Raw genomic sequence first — 16,718 nt, forward strand, 5'->3', positions numbered from 1 at the left:
TTATTAAAGTAATTTCTAAGTAAATAAAATTTCTTTTAATCAAAAATTGTCGTAAAACGTACCAAAGTATTAAAAGAAGAAAAGCTTGAAACGAAGACGAATAAAAAAGAAAATGAAATTTTACTTACTTGATCGTTGATTTTTGATGAAATATAGTTGGAGACGTTCTTTGAAGGTGTTTTCGTTGACGTAGAACTCGACTCGAACTCTGAAACAAAAAGGTCAATTTAATTTATGCGTTATAATTAAATCAAATCCATCATCTCTTTTAATTTGTTTTGAGAGTAATATAGATAATAAGTCAAAGTCAAACATTATTCGTAACAAGTTTTAACTTATAAATACGTTTTATCCCTGAAAATGGTTTTCATGGTTATATTATCATCGAGTAGTTGATGCTCAAATATCCGTCTATGAGCTTTAAGTGCTGTGTCAATTGAATCTTGTGTCGATATAAACTTTAATTTTTTTTACCTCATAGAGCTTTTTGCAATATACACTTGAGAAACTATGACCAAAAGAAGTTGTTGGATTTTTTTTATATTCTATTTATTATTTTTATTGAACTAATAGCTTAGAAATTAATTTTAACCACTTTTATAAACTGAAACTTTGTTTTTTAAAATAAAACTTTTGTTACAACATTAAAAATTACTTGTATTTTTTCCAAATAACAGATCAATAACTGTTTTATGTATATGAAAAAGGAAAAAAGAGAAAGTTGGTAGAAAAAAAGTATTTAGCAGGAAACTGAAAATAGCACTATTGGCTAGGGCACTTGGGATTCATATCCTCACACGTAAAAACTTGTTAAACTTGTTAAGCTTATTTGCACAAAACCCTTAAGAAATATCACAGTTTCTGTGTTTGGTTATTTTGTTGTATTTAACCATGAAATAATAAAAACAAGGATATAAACCAAACAACAAGTTTAAAATGTTTGACTCATGAAAAATTACCTAACGATATTGGAATGAACCTCGTACTTAATTAAGAGTTAATGAACTGAACTTCATAATAACTTGAATAGAAATTTATAATTATCACTACTAGTATCGATGGAAAGAGTGTTCACCCGAACTATTTCAATTGTGTTTTTTTTTTTTATTATGATATAAATTATGTTATTCCACAAAGTAAGTTCACTCAGTCATAATTAAGAAAAAAATATTTCAAAGCGATACAGAAAGCATAAAATTGTACAAAATAGAGTCCCTGAACGAGACCTCATCGCCTGGAAACCGGTAGTCTTCTTGACATTCCACCATGAACCTTACACAAAATTCCATTATCTTATATGGATCTTCATTAAAATGATCGTAAAAATGATGATTCACCCAAATTATGTCTCACCCCAATTTTTATTTTATATTTCTGTACTATCATTTTTTGTTAGCTAAAATGTTAAAAAAAATCGTTTAAAAAATAATAGTTAAACATTACACTCCTGACAAAAGCTAAACTTAATTTCCTTTTTCTTTGTCTCGCCTTACTGTATTATTTCATATTCACAAGTAAACCTGCGAAAAGCAAAATTTTGCCAAAACTCATCAGATATGTCCTCAAAATAAATTGATAAAAATAGTGTAGTGTTTCTTTTTGCTACAAAATAATTAGTAAATCAAATATTTGACGATCTCTGTTTTAAAAATAAATCAAATAAATTTAGGATGTAAACAAAATGCCACATCCATAACTCTGTGTTTGTAAAGTCCCCTTACAAAGTATGACAATAACTTATGCAATAAACAATGACTTAATCAGAGTTTTTGATGAAAACCTTTAAAAATCTCCTTGCCATTTAAAACATCTCATATTAAATCAGTTTTAAGTGGATAATAATAATGAGAATTTGTGCTAATAAAGTGATCGAAATGTTTATTGCTTTATACAGCATTAGGTTGAAGGGTTTCATTAAATCAATCTCATGATTATTCAGTTTTAAGTTACCAAAGTAATCAATACATACGAATCACAAGCAAATATAATTAGTGGTGAAATTGAAGTACCAATCAATATTTTTTTAATTTGATTCCACTCAAACTCAGGATTTATTCTCCGAGGGTCAGATATTAAGATAAACTAGATGTTTTAACAGAGACGGAACTGGGCATTTATGATGATATATGTCCGTTCAATCAAATATGCTTATTCAGCCAATTATATCCTTTTAGCTAAGTGGCCTTTATACATAGGAATACTCCGGGCATGTTGAATTCAACTTTTCATCGTAATTGAAATGTAAGTTTGCAAGATTCTGGAATAATATTACAATAATTGTACTTTCAATTAATAAATGGCTGAGGGTTTTTGTGTATGTCTCTCCGTAGTAATTTCAAGAATAATGAAATTATTTACTGCAGTGTTGATATTAAGTTCATTTTCTTGAGCCATCTTGTAGTACAAATCCATTTTCATTTTATGACATATTAGTTTAGACGTAGTTTATATCAGACTCAGACAATTTAATTATGACTCGATCATAAGAGTACCGTATCGTTGAAAAAATAACCTTTTCAAAATATACAGTGTTTTCATTAAAAATACCACATTCTAACTAAATATTAATACTGTCAGTCATGTAGCAGGTGTATCAACAAAGGACTTTTATTACCAGCGGATGAAACCATTTTTGCATTTAAAAGTTTCAATTTTTATAAATATGTATAAATATATACATATATATTTATTGATTTGATGTTTAATTTTTAGAACTCCATTTCAATTTATATATTAATTGTTACATGAAACACAAATGTTTAGATAATGTTAAAAAAAAACACATATAAACTAATATTCTGAAAGATTTTTGCCTAGTTATGGCATTTCCAAATTATTTAATCTTCACATTCGTCACAATATTAATTTTGATCTGTTTTTCAACAATAAAATAACAACTTAGTGGACTCAAAAAATCTCTGTTTGATTTAACAAGTAATACATAAGTAAAATAGATTATATTTTAATTATAATATTTCCACTTAGTCTGTGATTGCACGGAAAATTAATCAGGCATTTCCCGCTTTTACAAACAATTGTTTAACGTTAAGCGCAGTCGTTCATAAATAATGATAGGTCGGAAACTCAATAAAGGATTTATCAATATTTGATAACAATTACTATCATAATTATCTGAACATTTCTGAAACAAAAGGCATTAAACAAATCGTTTAACAAAATATATATTTTAAACAGATTTCTTTGAATATCAGCGCACTGACAAAAACTCATTACCGATATAAAAGAGGGTATACCTGGGTATTCGGTCATAGCTGTCCCAGCTCGATAGACAATTGTACGAGCTGTAGCGACTGGAGTTAGCCATCCTCCTTGATTTTCATTCCCTGTAGACTCCGCTCATCTCTGATGTTGAGAATCGACACATCATTTCAAACCACTGTATGTTACATTATAGATGTGCAATATTGTATTCAGCGACATTATTATTTAATCAACCAAATAACAAATCGTACTAATACAAAAAAAATCACTGAATCGAAATAAATTAACTTTTGAGGATAAACAGCACTAACGTTTTTTTTAAATCGGTACTATGGGTTTATAAAGAATTTCAAAATAAACGTTTTGAATTGCCTCTTAAGGTTCATTTTCAAATACAACACTATAACTGCTACATTTTCTTTTTGTTGTTAACATTTTTATAATGAAAATACTGGTTACTGAAATAAATATAAAATAATATTGAAATTATGATTATTCTATTTTATTTACATTGCCTTATTCCATCTTTTTTTATTTATTTTTTACATTGTTATATCGGATTACCTCGCTCTAAAAGTATTTAATTGGGCTTTTTAAATCAAACGTTATATCTCATTTCATTTCAATTTATTTTTTGATAAATTATTAATTGAATATTTTTTTATTTTCCATCCACAGATGGGTAGTTATCATCGTAAATTATATAAAGTAAATCTTAGTTTTCACGTGACATTGCAGGAACACATGAAAACTCGTACAAACATTAAATTCACCTAATCTTCAATTGAATTCTGTACTTTTTTAGTATCCACTAAGCTGCAAACACAAATGAACGAATGAACGAACCGATCTACGAGTATAATTTATAAAATGTATAAAACGTTAAATAGTCTGTTTCTCAAATACCTCTTTTAAAATCGAAATAAAAAAATTCAACATAATAGTAACGTTATTATATAAAACTACTCATTGAGGGACTAGATAACTCAATCATTATCGTAACGTTTCGTATTACAACTGCTTGTGCAAATTTTCATGGTAGTGAGGTGTAGTATTGTTTGCATGGTTGTGTAGTGATTGTCCTCATGTAGAAACGGATACGTCTCGAATTTTGAAAAAATACAACATTTTGAAAAAATGATTAACCCCAATATAAATATTAAAATATTTTTACAAAAATACTTTCAATAAATTGTGGAAGTAATTCGCTCATATTTGGTAAATGAAATTGCAATCAATATTTTCCCCTATTTGATTTTCTTATTCAATCATATATATGTATATATATTGTACATTTCCTGGAGCATTGATGTAAATATATTATGGGTCAATGTGGTGAAACCCAATTGGTAACAATATAATGAAAAAAACAAAGAAAATGGAGAATTCTGATAAAAGTAAATTGGATTTGCTTTGACACACTTGAGTTAGGATATTGAATAAAACTAGCATCCTGACGAAGGTTACACTGGACGGGTTTGATTTCCAAAAAAACTGGACGAAGAAATCTTGGTAATATTTCGATGCCTAATTTAAAAAGGTGAAAACGCATCGGAAGACAAGATTTTCGATTTCAACATGTGAAAACAAACACATTTTTTTTAACATCTCATCAAAGATGAAGAAGAATATAAAAGTCTGGGCATTTACGGGGCTGACAACCGTCATAGGCTGGTTTAAGTGATCACTTTACACACGTGTAACATTCACCAATTCTACCCATTATTGACAACCACACTACTCAAATTCTTGGAAGTTCTATATATATGAACCAATTTAGAAACCTAGTTTGTGAATCACTAGAGCCTTAACAAGAGACATCTATTGGTGAGATGTAAAGAAGCTTTTTACCAAGCAGAAACTCTTATGTATGTGAGGTCCGAATCCTGGATTATAATCACACACATTAGAAACGCCAGAAAATAACATTTTCATTTTTATTATTTAAACTTATTATCTGATCAAACACAATTGTTTGAAACTACCGAAAAGTTGATACTGAAATTTGAGGATGATTAATTTTATGAAGCGTTATCAACATGATAACGAAATGAAAAAAAAAATACGCGACACGGATGTTGAAATGCAAGCTAACCCACTGATAGATTTACCCACTGAACTGAATTGTGGAAGACTCTTGTGTTGTACTTTTAATTTAAATTCATGAGAATGAATTTTAATAAGATGATTGCAATACTGGATAACAACGCCGATGCCATATATAACTAACAGCACACCTGACGTTATTCCCATACACGTAGGGCAAGCAATATCAAATCCATTTTTTTCTAAAATCGACTTCCATCAATATTAATAATTTTAGAGTATTAATATTTGAACCACTTAATACGTCCACTATAGCATTTAATATGTGTTTCAAATAAGTAAATGGATGTACGTTGCTACTTTATAATATTTTTGACCAATGTTTCTTAGTTTGCGTAACTTCTCTTTAATATTGAAATATTTAACATAGATTTTAACACATTATTTAAACAGTTACAAGCATCGTAATAGCTAATTAGTAAGATTCAGATTGACAGTAATAGTACAAAAAAACCTTTGATAGTTCCATTTGCTTTACGGATGGAACGCACAAATATCAAGGTTAGAAGAATAATTAGAGAAACGAAGAGGAGGGAGTTTCAGTTATTAAAATCAATAATGAATTTACTTATTAACATACGTGTGTTTAGTCTTCACGTGAGCTAGAGGAAATTTGTATCATTTGTTAGTAATACACGGATATAAATTACGAGCAGTTTTGTCCACCGGCGTTCGTGTCACGCCCTACCAATGTGACCTACATATTACTAGAATTAATTTAAACTTCAGTATGTTTTCATTTGATCAATGTAACCACGTGTTAGATTTTTTTGATTTGTACCGAACAAGACGTACGTCACATACCTTAATTAAGAATTTGAGTTATTCTAATGGCTGTCTTCTTGGTAATTGGCTATTTCAAATATTTAAATTATTAAATAAAGGATTTTTACTTATTTTTATTCACACGTTTCATTCGATCTTTTTCTATTACGCCAATTTAAAACAACTTTTTGAATATCTGTTTTTTTTTAAGTAAAACATCAATTAGAAAAAAATTGAATGAGAAATTTCAAGGACACGTCATGTTTAAAAGGAGAACGAGACGCCACAAGAGTAGAGCAAAAGAGAACGACGTTTAATACATATCCAACGATATAAAGCGATATAATAAAAAAGTGACGTTCATGTGCGCATTGTAAGTATACGTCAGATGCTATTAATGATCACCTGAGGTAGGTATCACGCGTTGTGTAAGTAATATCTGTTTTTTATGATTATTTAGAGTATTTTTAAAGTTTCACTTCAATCAAGCAATCTTCTATATTTCGAGAAATTGAGGTTAAAATAAAAAATATATATAAGATATCTTTAGTGTGATAATATGAAATAATTGAAAAATATTGAGGCAAAAGCTTATTTGGATATAAAAGCCTAATACTTACAAATAATAATTTATTTTATGAAAAAAAATGTTATTTTTCATTCATGTTAATATAGGGGGTTGAATTAGTTCTCGCCGTTTATAAAAATCTAATATTTCTCTGTGATTTAAATTGATTCCTTTCGTTTTTTTGTTTTCCTGTCCCCCGCTGCCTCGAACACCCCCGTGGCACTTTCAACCGCCTCAAACCGCCTCAAAATTAAGGCTATGGGCCTTGTTCATCGGCAGGGAAACTGGGTCCCGTATGCTCTGAAGGAGAGAGATATGGAAAAGCGACTTTGCATGTGTGATTCACTCTTGCAACGGCATCACAGAAAAGGTTTTTTGCATCGCGTCATCACCAGCGATGAGAAGTGGATCTTCTTCGTCATCTGCCAGCCAGGTCGGCCACTCCCTGCTGAAGCCAGCATTGCAAAACGCAACATTCACGGCTCAAAAACGATGCTTTGCATTTGGTGGGATCAGCAGGGAGTAATTTTTTTCGAGCTTCTCAAAGCAGGCCAAACAGTCACAGCAGAGGTTTACAAGCAGCAAATGATCAAACTGAAAACAGCAATTGAAGAAAAACGTCCAGAATACGCAGCCAGGCACGAGTTGATTCTCATTCTGCACGACAACGCGCGCCCGTATGTTGCCAAAGTGGTAAGAGAACAGATAAACTCCTTCGGCTGGAAGGTTCTTTCACACCCGCCCTACTCCCCTGACGTCGCACCATCCGATTATCATCTGTTTCGGTCCATGCAGCATGGATTATCGGGAGAAATTTTCAAAAGTTATCGAGAAGTCGAGTTATGGGTTGAAAATTGGATTGCCTCAAAAGACAAGGTTTTCTTTTATAGGGGAATACGACTTCTTCCTGAAAGATGGGCCAAAGTAGTCGAAAAAGAAGGGCAATACTTTGAATAAATTCTTACTTTTAAAAAAATATATATTTCAAATTCAAAATACTACAAAAAACGGCGAGAATTAATTCAACCCCCTATTATTATTAGATTAAAACCAATATTTTTAGCTTTTCCACTTTTTTTATTTGACCAGCGACCGGGTTTCGTCGTTACCGACATCATCAGACTGGTGACGACGAAACCCGGTCGCTGGTCAAATAAAAAAAGTGGAAAAGCTTAAAATATTTGTTTTAATCAATAATATATTAAAAATGCAATTCCATCACGAAGTGTCAGTGGATAATATAAATTTCATTCATGTGTTATTAACATTCGTATACTCGTAAATGCTTTCTTAGATAGAAAAAACATTTTCATTTTCATTTTATGTATTTCAAATTAATTTCAAATGTTAGAGTATCTAGGCTGTTGCCGAAACTAGTTGGTTGTTAATAAAAATGTGTGTGGATCAAAAAACAAAATCTTTTTATTTCTCAAAATAATAAATCAATATGATCCACAAAGTTAATGCTTTCAAATGTCAAAATATAATATATAAATTTCAATTTGGATTTACGTTTTTTTTTTTAATTGAATGGGAAGGTTTAGTTTAAATCTTCTGCGATCGTTACAAAACCCCGGCGTCACCTTGAGCTGATACTCTCTCCATTCAACGTTTGTAGTGCCAAATTGACCTTTTCGTATCGTGCAAAGGATTTTGCAAAAACTATTGGATAGAACGAGCGAAGGATTTATTCTCCCCTAAGGAGAATGAATTACTTTATAAAACAAAAGAGTCTGAACAGTAGAATGCACTGGAGACTGTGATTCGAGTAAGGTTAAGGGATTTTTTAGGTTTAGGAAGCCATGGTTGTAATTATATTTGCTGGCTTCTATTTCTGGCGCTATGTAGTTGGAGAGGAAACTGAATTGAAGGAAATATATTATTTAGCGAGGGTACGGCTTGCCAGTTTATTCCTCCCAAACAAGCTATTCGAGAATTACACACAAGCGAGCGCAATGCTCTCCAACTTTCACAATACAAAATTAAATCCCACCAATAAAAATGTTTTTAAATAAACAGTTTCAAACTTTATAAAATAAAACAACTTTGTTTTAACCACTTTTTATTAGTACACTTTATCCAAACGGTGTCGACGAGAATCTTGTCATCATCAGGGTATATGTACTTAATTCATAATTCATAATTATTTAAAATCATATTTTCATATGGTGTACGGAGTGCGTGGAAGTTTTTGGTAAGGGAAGGGTAATTAACTTTAAGTATTTCAATGTTTTAGAATTTAGTACATAAACCCCGATGAGGACAAGGTTCTTGTCGAAACCGCTGGATAAAGTGTACCAATAAAAAGTGATTAAAACAAAGTTATTTTATTTTATTAAGTTTATAAAATGTGCCACAAAGTATCAACGAAAAACATTCAAGACACAGTTTTCACAATAGTAACGAAATCAAACCCCATGAACATTTTAAAATAAGTTTTACCTCATGTTCAATATTTGATTTTGAAATTATTTATAACATTTCGAGTGCGTCCAAATACTAATTCACAAAGTATTAAGACACACGCAAAATGTTGTAAATAAATAAACTGGTCAAATTATAAGTTAATATACAAAATGAAAATGGTATTTTCTAGCGTTTCTCAAGTATGTATGTAAATATAATCCAGGATTCGGACCTCACAAAGAAATGAAAGGGTTTTTGCTAAATAAAAAAATCCTTGCACTCATCCTACCATAGATGTCTCTCGCGAAGTCTATCTAGTTCAATATATATTAAAGTTTCAAGAATTTGAATAGTATGGTTGTCAATCTTGAGTAGAATTTGTGAATGTTACAAGTGTGTAAAGTGATTTCTCAAACCAGCCTATGACGGTTGTAAACCCTGTAAATGCCCAGAATTCCATATTCTTCTTCATCTTTGTTGAGATACCAAAAATCAATGTTGAAATTATTTATTCAAATTTGTGATTTGTTCGTTGAAATCAATGACATTTAAATATACATATTAACATATCGTAGTCGTACAGGAGAAAGTGACCAACTAACAAAACGTAAATAGTTCAGGAGGGCCATTTAAGTCACTTTTGCTTAGCAATAAAATAAACATCAGTGCAGTTAGTTATTTTTAACAAGTCAATGTAGTATACTTCCAAGTTTAAAATCCTTTGGGATTTTGTCAGGGCAATATTAAGCTAGTAAAATATCAAATAGTCAATGATCACATTTTTTGTAAGCAATGCACATTATATTTTTTATAATATTTTGTTTTTTATAGCGTATGGTTACTAACTAAAACCGAAAGGTTAATTACGTGGGATATTGGTTTCCTTATTATGTACATCGAAAAGCCTTTGAACGAGGAGTAGGAAGTATTTATAACCGCCTTACGCTCGGTTGATGGAATGTTCCCCCAGTTTCAGGCGTAACCTCGTTTCCATTTCCTTTTAAAAAATTTGAACTGAAATTTCATTTTATCTCTGCGCTTACTAATATTCTAACTGATCGCTAACCTAACAGAAAAGGTCTTTTAGCGAATCTATTCACTTAACACCCATTTTCATTTAAGTGGAAATCAAAATTACTTTGATTGAACTTCGGTCTTTCTTAATAATATTAATGAAGTTTAATAGTATTTCTTGAATGTTTTTCGCAGATACTTTGTGGCACATTTTGTAAACTTTATAAAATAAAACAATTTTGGTTTAACCACTTTTTTATTGGTACACTTTATCCAACCTGTTATTAAATAACAATCATTCTTTTAATTTTGAACAATTGCATTGAAGTACTACATTCTTTTAAAAAAGTAAACTCATTGCATAATTAAGAGATTTTGGAAATTAAAAAAGCGATAAAACAATATTTTAATATTTTTGAAAATCAATTATTAAAAGTCCTATCTTAGATACTTTTCTAATTTCTGTTCCTGGAAGAAAAAATTCCGCACAGTAGGTTTTTGTGTGTGTGCTGCACTTAACGTATGCGCACGCGGCTTCATACTGTTTTTGGGCGATCCCATTCGTAGCTCACAAATTGTTATTTGGATTTAACGTATTTGCTACGCAATGCACAATAAAAACAACATTCAGGGGTTTTTAAATCATATTTTAAATCATGTGGAAATTTTTGGTAAGGGAAGAGTAATTGACTATGAGTATTTCAATGATTTAGAATTCAGCACATAAACCGGTTGGATAAAGTGTACCAATAAAAAAGTGGTTATAACAAAGTCGTTTTATTTTATAACGTTTAATAATAATGCTAATACAAATATGGTATTTCGGTTTTAAATCATTTTCCCAATAATCTCCGTAACCGTAACCGGTTTCTAACTATGGAAATATTTTATATAAGTAGTGATGTGCTCAATGATTTATACTGGTAACCACCCCAATTAAAAATTCTTTCGAAACATATAACACAATAACCTTATGATTGTGTGGAGATGTATTATGAGTAATACGTCATACTTGGGCTTGTGGACCCAAACGGTATTGATGATAAATTCTGTATGTTTATCCAGTGTACTCGTATAATATTCTTGTAGCATTCATATATAATTCATTTCTCGCATACGTTTCGTACAGGATCAAAACCCTTTAGAGGTAGCTATCTCATTAGCTTACAAAATATTCATCATCCCAGTTTTTTTAATTTTTTGTGCTATGCCGTGATAATATTGCTTTGAAAACGACGCTTTTACTATGTTTTTTTAACACAAAAGGTACATTCATGAATTTACAAAAGATTGTATGAGTTTTTTGTATGAATGTTTGTGTAATTTGTATGTTTAGGTTGTGTCATTGCAACAACAAAATAAAACAAACAAAAAAATCCAAAAAGAGCAAACATTAAAAAATCACACATAATCGAAAAATAAATTGGTACTGAATATGTAAGGCATGTCATCAAATTAAATGTTTACATATTTATTTTATATTCATAAACAAAATCATATTTCTATATCTGCTGGTTAGATCACACTATGGTCAAAACCAAAATTATATTAAATATAAAAGCATAATATTAAATAATACGAATGAATATCTTAACCCTACCATATTTTAAATTTTAATATTATTATAGTACACTGCCTACATTCATTGAATTTCAAATCATTTTGCCAAAAATATTATGTATGTTAACTCCTGCCTTTTGTGTACTTAATATGGAGCTTTGTCTGGGTGTCCCCCAGTTGGATGTTGTCGGTAACAACGAAACCCGTTTACTGATCAAGTAAAATAAAATTAAAAAAATAACTTTATAATTATCGTTTTATTACATACGAGAATACTCCAAATATTTCAATTAGCTTCGGTTTTCATACGGTTCGACACCCGTTATTAAAATTTTTTTAATAATTTCGAAGTGGAGTAAGCTAAAATCCAGAACCTCTGAGTCAGATTCCATGACATTTACCACGGAATAATTGAAGCATTTCATCCAGAGGCAACCCACCGTAAGGTAAACAAAGTAAAAATTTGTCTTAAAAAGGATTTTCTCTCTTTAAATGTCGGTAAAATAAAATTAAAATCTAATTGAACCTAAATTTAATCTAAACAACAAACACATTTTTTAATATTTTTTTTTTTAATCTTATCAAATAAACTAATAAAAAAATGCGAAACTTTTAAGAATTTGTAGACATACGAATGCATAGATAATAATAATAAAAAATGTTTAAAAAACTTAGTTCCTTAAGTAACATACACAATTTTTTTTAATTGTCCGTAGGTGTAATCAGAATCTCATATTTGTTGTTCAGGTATGTTAAAGGACATTTATGTTGAATCATGTGTTTACCTTTATTTGAATTAATTAAAAGTGATTCATAAGTATTTTTGTCCAAGAAACAATTTATATGAAAATATTTAATTGAGCGTTATGAAAAAGATCCAAAAAAAATGTCTGAGGGTGTAATCACAATCCTTTATAGTTCAGGTATATTGATAAAGGACTAATACGTTGTATTTTGTATTAATCTATTTTTTTTTAATAATTGAAGTGATTCGAATATATTCGTACATAAGTATTTTCATTTAAGAAAAAAATTGACAAAAAAAATCGATTTATCTTTTGTACTGACATTTCATAGTGGAACTGCATTTCATATATAATAATAAAATAACAACTATGTAGTTTTTTTTCACATGAATTTTATTTGAGCAGCAACCGGGTTTAGTCGTAAACGACATCATCAGACTGGTCTAATGATGTCCTTTACGGTGATGTCGGTTACCAGTCTGGTGGTGTCGGTTACGACGAAACCCGGTCGCTGATCGAATAAAATGTATTTGGAAAAAAACTACATAGCTGTTGTTTTATTCTTTTAAAATATTATATATGTATGAGCTGTATGAAAAAGGTCCAAAAAATATATCCTGGTATTAAATATTTAAAAAAAAATAGCGTAAAAAATAAAAATATGTCTAGGCAAAAATATATAAAGGGCATAAAAATATATAAATATATTAGGGTGTTTTCTGGCGTTTCTCATGTGTGTGATTATAATCCAGGATTCGGACCTCACATACTAATATAAGAATTTCTGCTTGGTAAAAAGCTTCTTTACATCTCACCAATAGATGTCTCTAGTGAAGTTCTAGTGATTCAAGAACAAGGTTTCTAAATTGGTTCATATATACAGAACTTCCAAGAATTTGAGTAGTGTGGTTGTAAATAATGGGTAGAATTGGTGAATGTTACACGTGTGTAAAGTGATCACTTAAACCAGCCTATGACGGTCGTCAGCCCCGTAAATGCCCAGACTTCCATATTCTTCTTCATCTTTGATGAGATGGCAAAAAATAATATCAGAATAACTCCTGTAATTGGAGATAATCCAGATTTTGTGAACAAGTATTCGGACACACTAAAAATGTTGTATATAAAGGGAATTAACTTTGTATTATGTGTTTACCTATATTTTAATGGATTGAAGCAATTCGAATATATCATTTAAGTATTATCATTCGAGAAAACAATTTACATGAAAATATATCTTTGAGCTATATGAAAAAGATTTAAATATTTTAATTGACTGCTGCATGCGTCCTCAGATGCTTACTTATACAAAGCCGGCACTTCAATTTCATATTTCAATAAAACGAATCTCTGAAGAATGCAAATGAGATTAACGATGACTCTGAATTGGTATTATCATTTCTATTTTAAGTATGGAATATTCTGTTTGTGTGTTTGCTAAATATTTATAAGCTGATTAATGCTAAGATTTTTATCCTATTAACCTTTTACAAATACCAAAATTAAAATATAAAGAGTCTTTCCAAATCAATGCAAAAAATACAAACTGATTAAAATACAATTAATATTATAGTTTTGATATCCTTTACCCATTTAAATGTCCACCTCCGTAGGGTAACATTCAGCATGCTCGGCTACTGTACTGAAAGTCCCGGGTTCGATTCCCAGAGGGGGGGGTAAAGTAAATTGATGTTTTCATTCTAATATTTCAATTTTACCCTCAAGCGGAGAACCGATCGTTTTTCCTTCATGTATTAACCATCAACATAACACTGCGTTTATATGATGCAGTGCCCTATGCACCATCGGGTGCGGATGAATGTTTGAATATGAATTACCTATTAATAAAATTAGCAGGAAAAAATTTAACTAATTTTGTATTTTGGTTACCAATGCACACTTGTTTTAAATTTCTCTCTCTCTCTCTCTCATATTGCATGTATTTCCCACAAATATGAATCGAGTACTTGGCTATTAATTACATTTAGGTGATGTGATAACTTTAGCGATTCTAGTGTTAGTCTATTTTAACATAATTTGATACATTAATCGGTCTTACCTAAAATAGCACTACGCCATGATAGCAGACCATTATTGTATTTTGCAAAATACAATATTTTTATAGGACGTATGTACATTGAAGCAGTTTTTTAAACTATTCCAAAAATTAAATTAAAAAATTAAATATAAAAGAAAAAACAAAATACAACGATGAAATACGAATAAAAATTTAAATCAAGAAAAGACACGTTTGACTGAATCAGCACCCCGCTACGTGATGGTGTCGAAGTCAATATCTGTTTCGGGATATTTTTCAGAAACGTTGGCGCATACATTTTTGTGAATATACCAGCCAACTTTTCAAATAGTAAATAGTGCAGGGGATGATAATCACTCTTCGTACCAATTTGAAGAAAAATATCAAAGGCAGTGCGCACACATATTCATGTGGTGTATGTGTGTGTGTGTGTGTGTAGCGGAAGAAATATATTATTATTTTACATCATATCTCTTTAACATTCTAGACTATTCCACCCTTAATATACTGGCTGTACTTTTTTTTTTTTTATTTTACTTGGGTTAACAACAGCAACATATATTATGTAAAATAAAACAATAAAGATATACATTTAACAAGCCAATTATAGTTAACCACAGAAACATAAAGATTAATACAAAATATTTAGTGTAGATCTAGCAAATGAATGAATGTGTGTGTGTGTGTGTGTGTGTGTGTGTGTGTGATGTTGATTCTAGTAGGGACATACACACAATGTAGAGAAGCATAGTTTTTAAAGATCCTGAGAGGACAATATGCTCACCATTTGACTTTTCAACACAGACATAAAACGTCACTTAATTTACAATTTAGCATCACCACATAGTTTTTTATTCAATTCGTAATGAATGACGCATCGGATTTTGTATTCAATTTCGTATGTTGGCTGCTAATCGTCAACGAATAATATTTTTGTAATTGTTAAAAATGGACCGTTAAGGGTTAAAGCAATATTTCATATAAGCAAATGTTATTAGTTTTGACAAATCTATCAATTGATCAATAACAGGTGATCAATCAATTAGGTGAAGCTACATGAAATGATAGCTACCCATTTTAAGTGCCAATAATTTTCAAATGCTTTATTAAAATACTTCCTCCATTTTTCGAATGTGTAATTACGGACATATGTCAATTAGACGTTATAGTTTATAAATATGATAAAAGGATAACACTGATAATTTCAAATAAAAAGGGTTTTTGAAATCGATCAATCTGTTATGTAATGTCGTTATTAATAAAACAAACTCATATGATTAAAAAAGTAACGATAAAAATTATTAAATAAATAATGTTAGAAAACTCGCATTACAGTCATATTGCAGTAAATGTCACTGTTTATACCCAGCACTCGAACCCTGGTCTTCTAATATCTCACTGAGAGCTTACGTTCTCCAAGCCAAATGATAATCATCAAAAAAGTCAGTTTTACTAAATGAATCACACATTGTTGTTTCAACGATTTGAAAAGAAGTGAAAAACTAATTATTCAAAAAAATATATTATGATATACATATTTTTAACAGTAAGGAATATCTAAAATGTTGATTTACCGATAATTGATTAAAAGTATGTATGTATAGCTTTTTTATGTTATCGTCCAAATATTGATATTTTATGCTTAACTTGTATGAATAACATTACTTCAAAATATTTATTGAAAACAAATACAAAAATTAATAAAAAAAAATTTTACATTTGAAAAAAATGAAATTTTTATTTGCAATGTAAAAACAGCAACATCTTTTAATTGTTTATTACTTCATTTAATGTACAAAAAAAACAGTTTCGCAGATAATAAATTGAGACTCCATTTCAAAAAAATGTCTGTTGGTAAAGTGAATTCTGGAAAAAACGTACTCTACAAAGCATACAAAGAGAATGAGAAATAAGGAGGACACATTGATTCAAAAAGGGTTCAGTGATTCGAAAGGAAAACATCAAATGACGACTTGAATATTTAAAATTAAGTAAACCGTAAGCAAAAAAAACCTCACATGGCATATTATTTTATTTCAAAATGTATAAGACAAGCTTTTTACATATTTGTTTGTTACATTGGTGTGTTGAAAAAAGGATAAAGCAAAAGCAAAGCAAAAGTAATATTAAAAAGAAAACATTTTCTAAAAGGAAAACGACAATGTGATATTAAGGTTTATGAAATAGATATTTTCTGTTGTTCCCAAAACATTTTTAAATGTTTTGTCCGGAAAATGTAACATGATCTTCCAAAAATACTTTCCGTTCTCAAGCAGATATCGTGTAAGATGTC

General features: G+C 29.9%; 1 protein-coding gene across 1 annotated transcript in view; it reads right to left on the bottom strand.

The window, feature by feature from the left end:
- SLO2 (slowpoke 2) overlaps positions 1-16,718 on the bottom strand; it is a 170,912-nt gene that overhangs the window by 61,760 nt on the left and 92,434 nt on the right. Inside the window, exon 2 of the mRNA XM_088271766.1 lies at positions 129-208. Coding sequence (XP_088127892.1) covers positions 129-208 — 80 coding nt within the window. The remainder of the gene's footprint in view (positions 1-128; positions 209-16,718) is intronic.

This window comes from Brachycentrus maculatus, unplaced genomic scaffold (assembly GCF_059751285.1).
Source record: "Brachycentrus maculatus isolate JH-2025_06_01 unplaced genomic scaffold, ASM5975128v1 h1tg000029l, whole genome shotgun sequence".
NCBI classification, from domain to species: domain Eukaryota; kingdom Metazoa; phylum Arthropoda; class Insecta; order Trichoptera; family Brachycentridae; genus Brachycentrus; species Brachycentrus maculatus.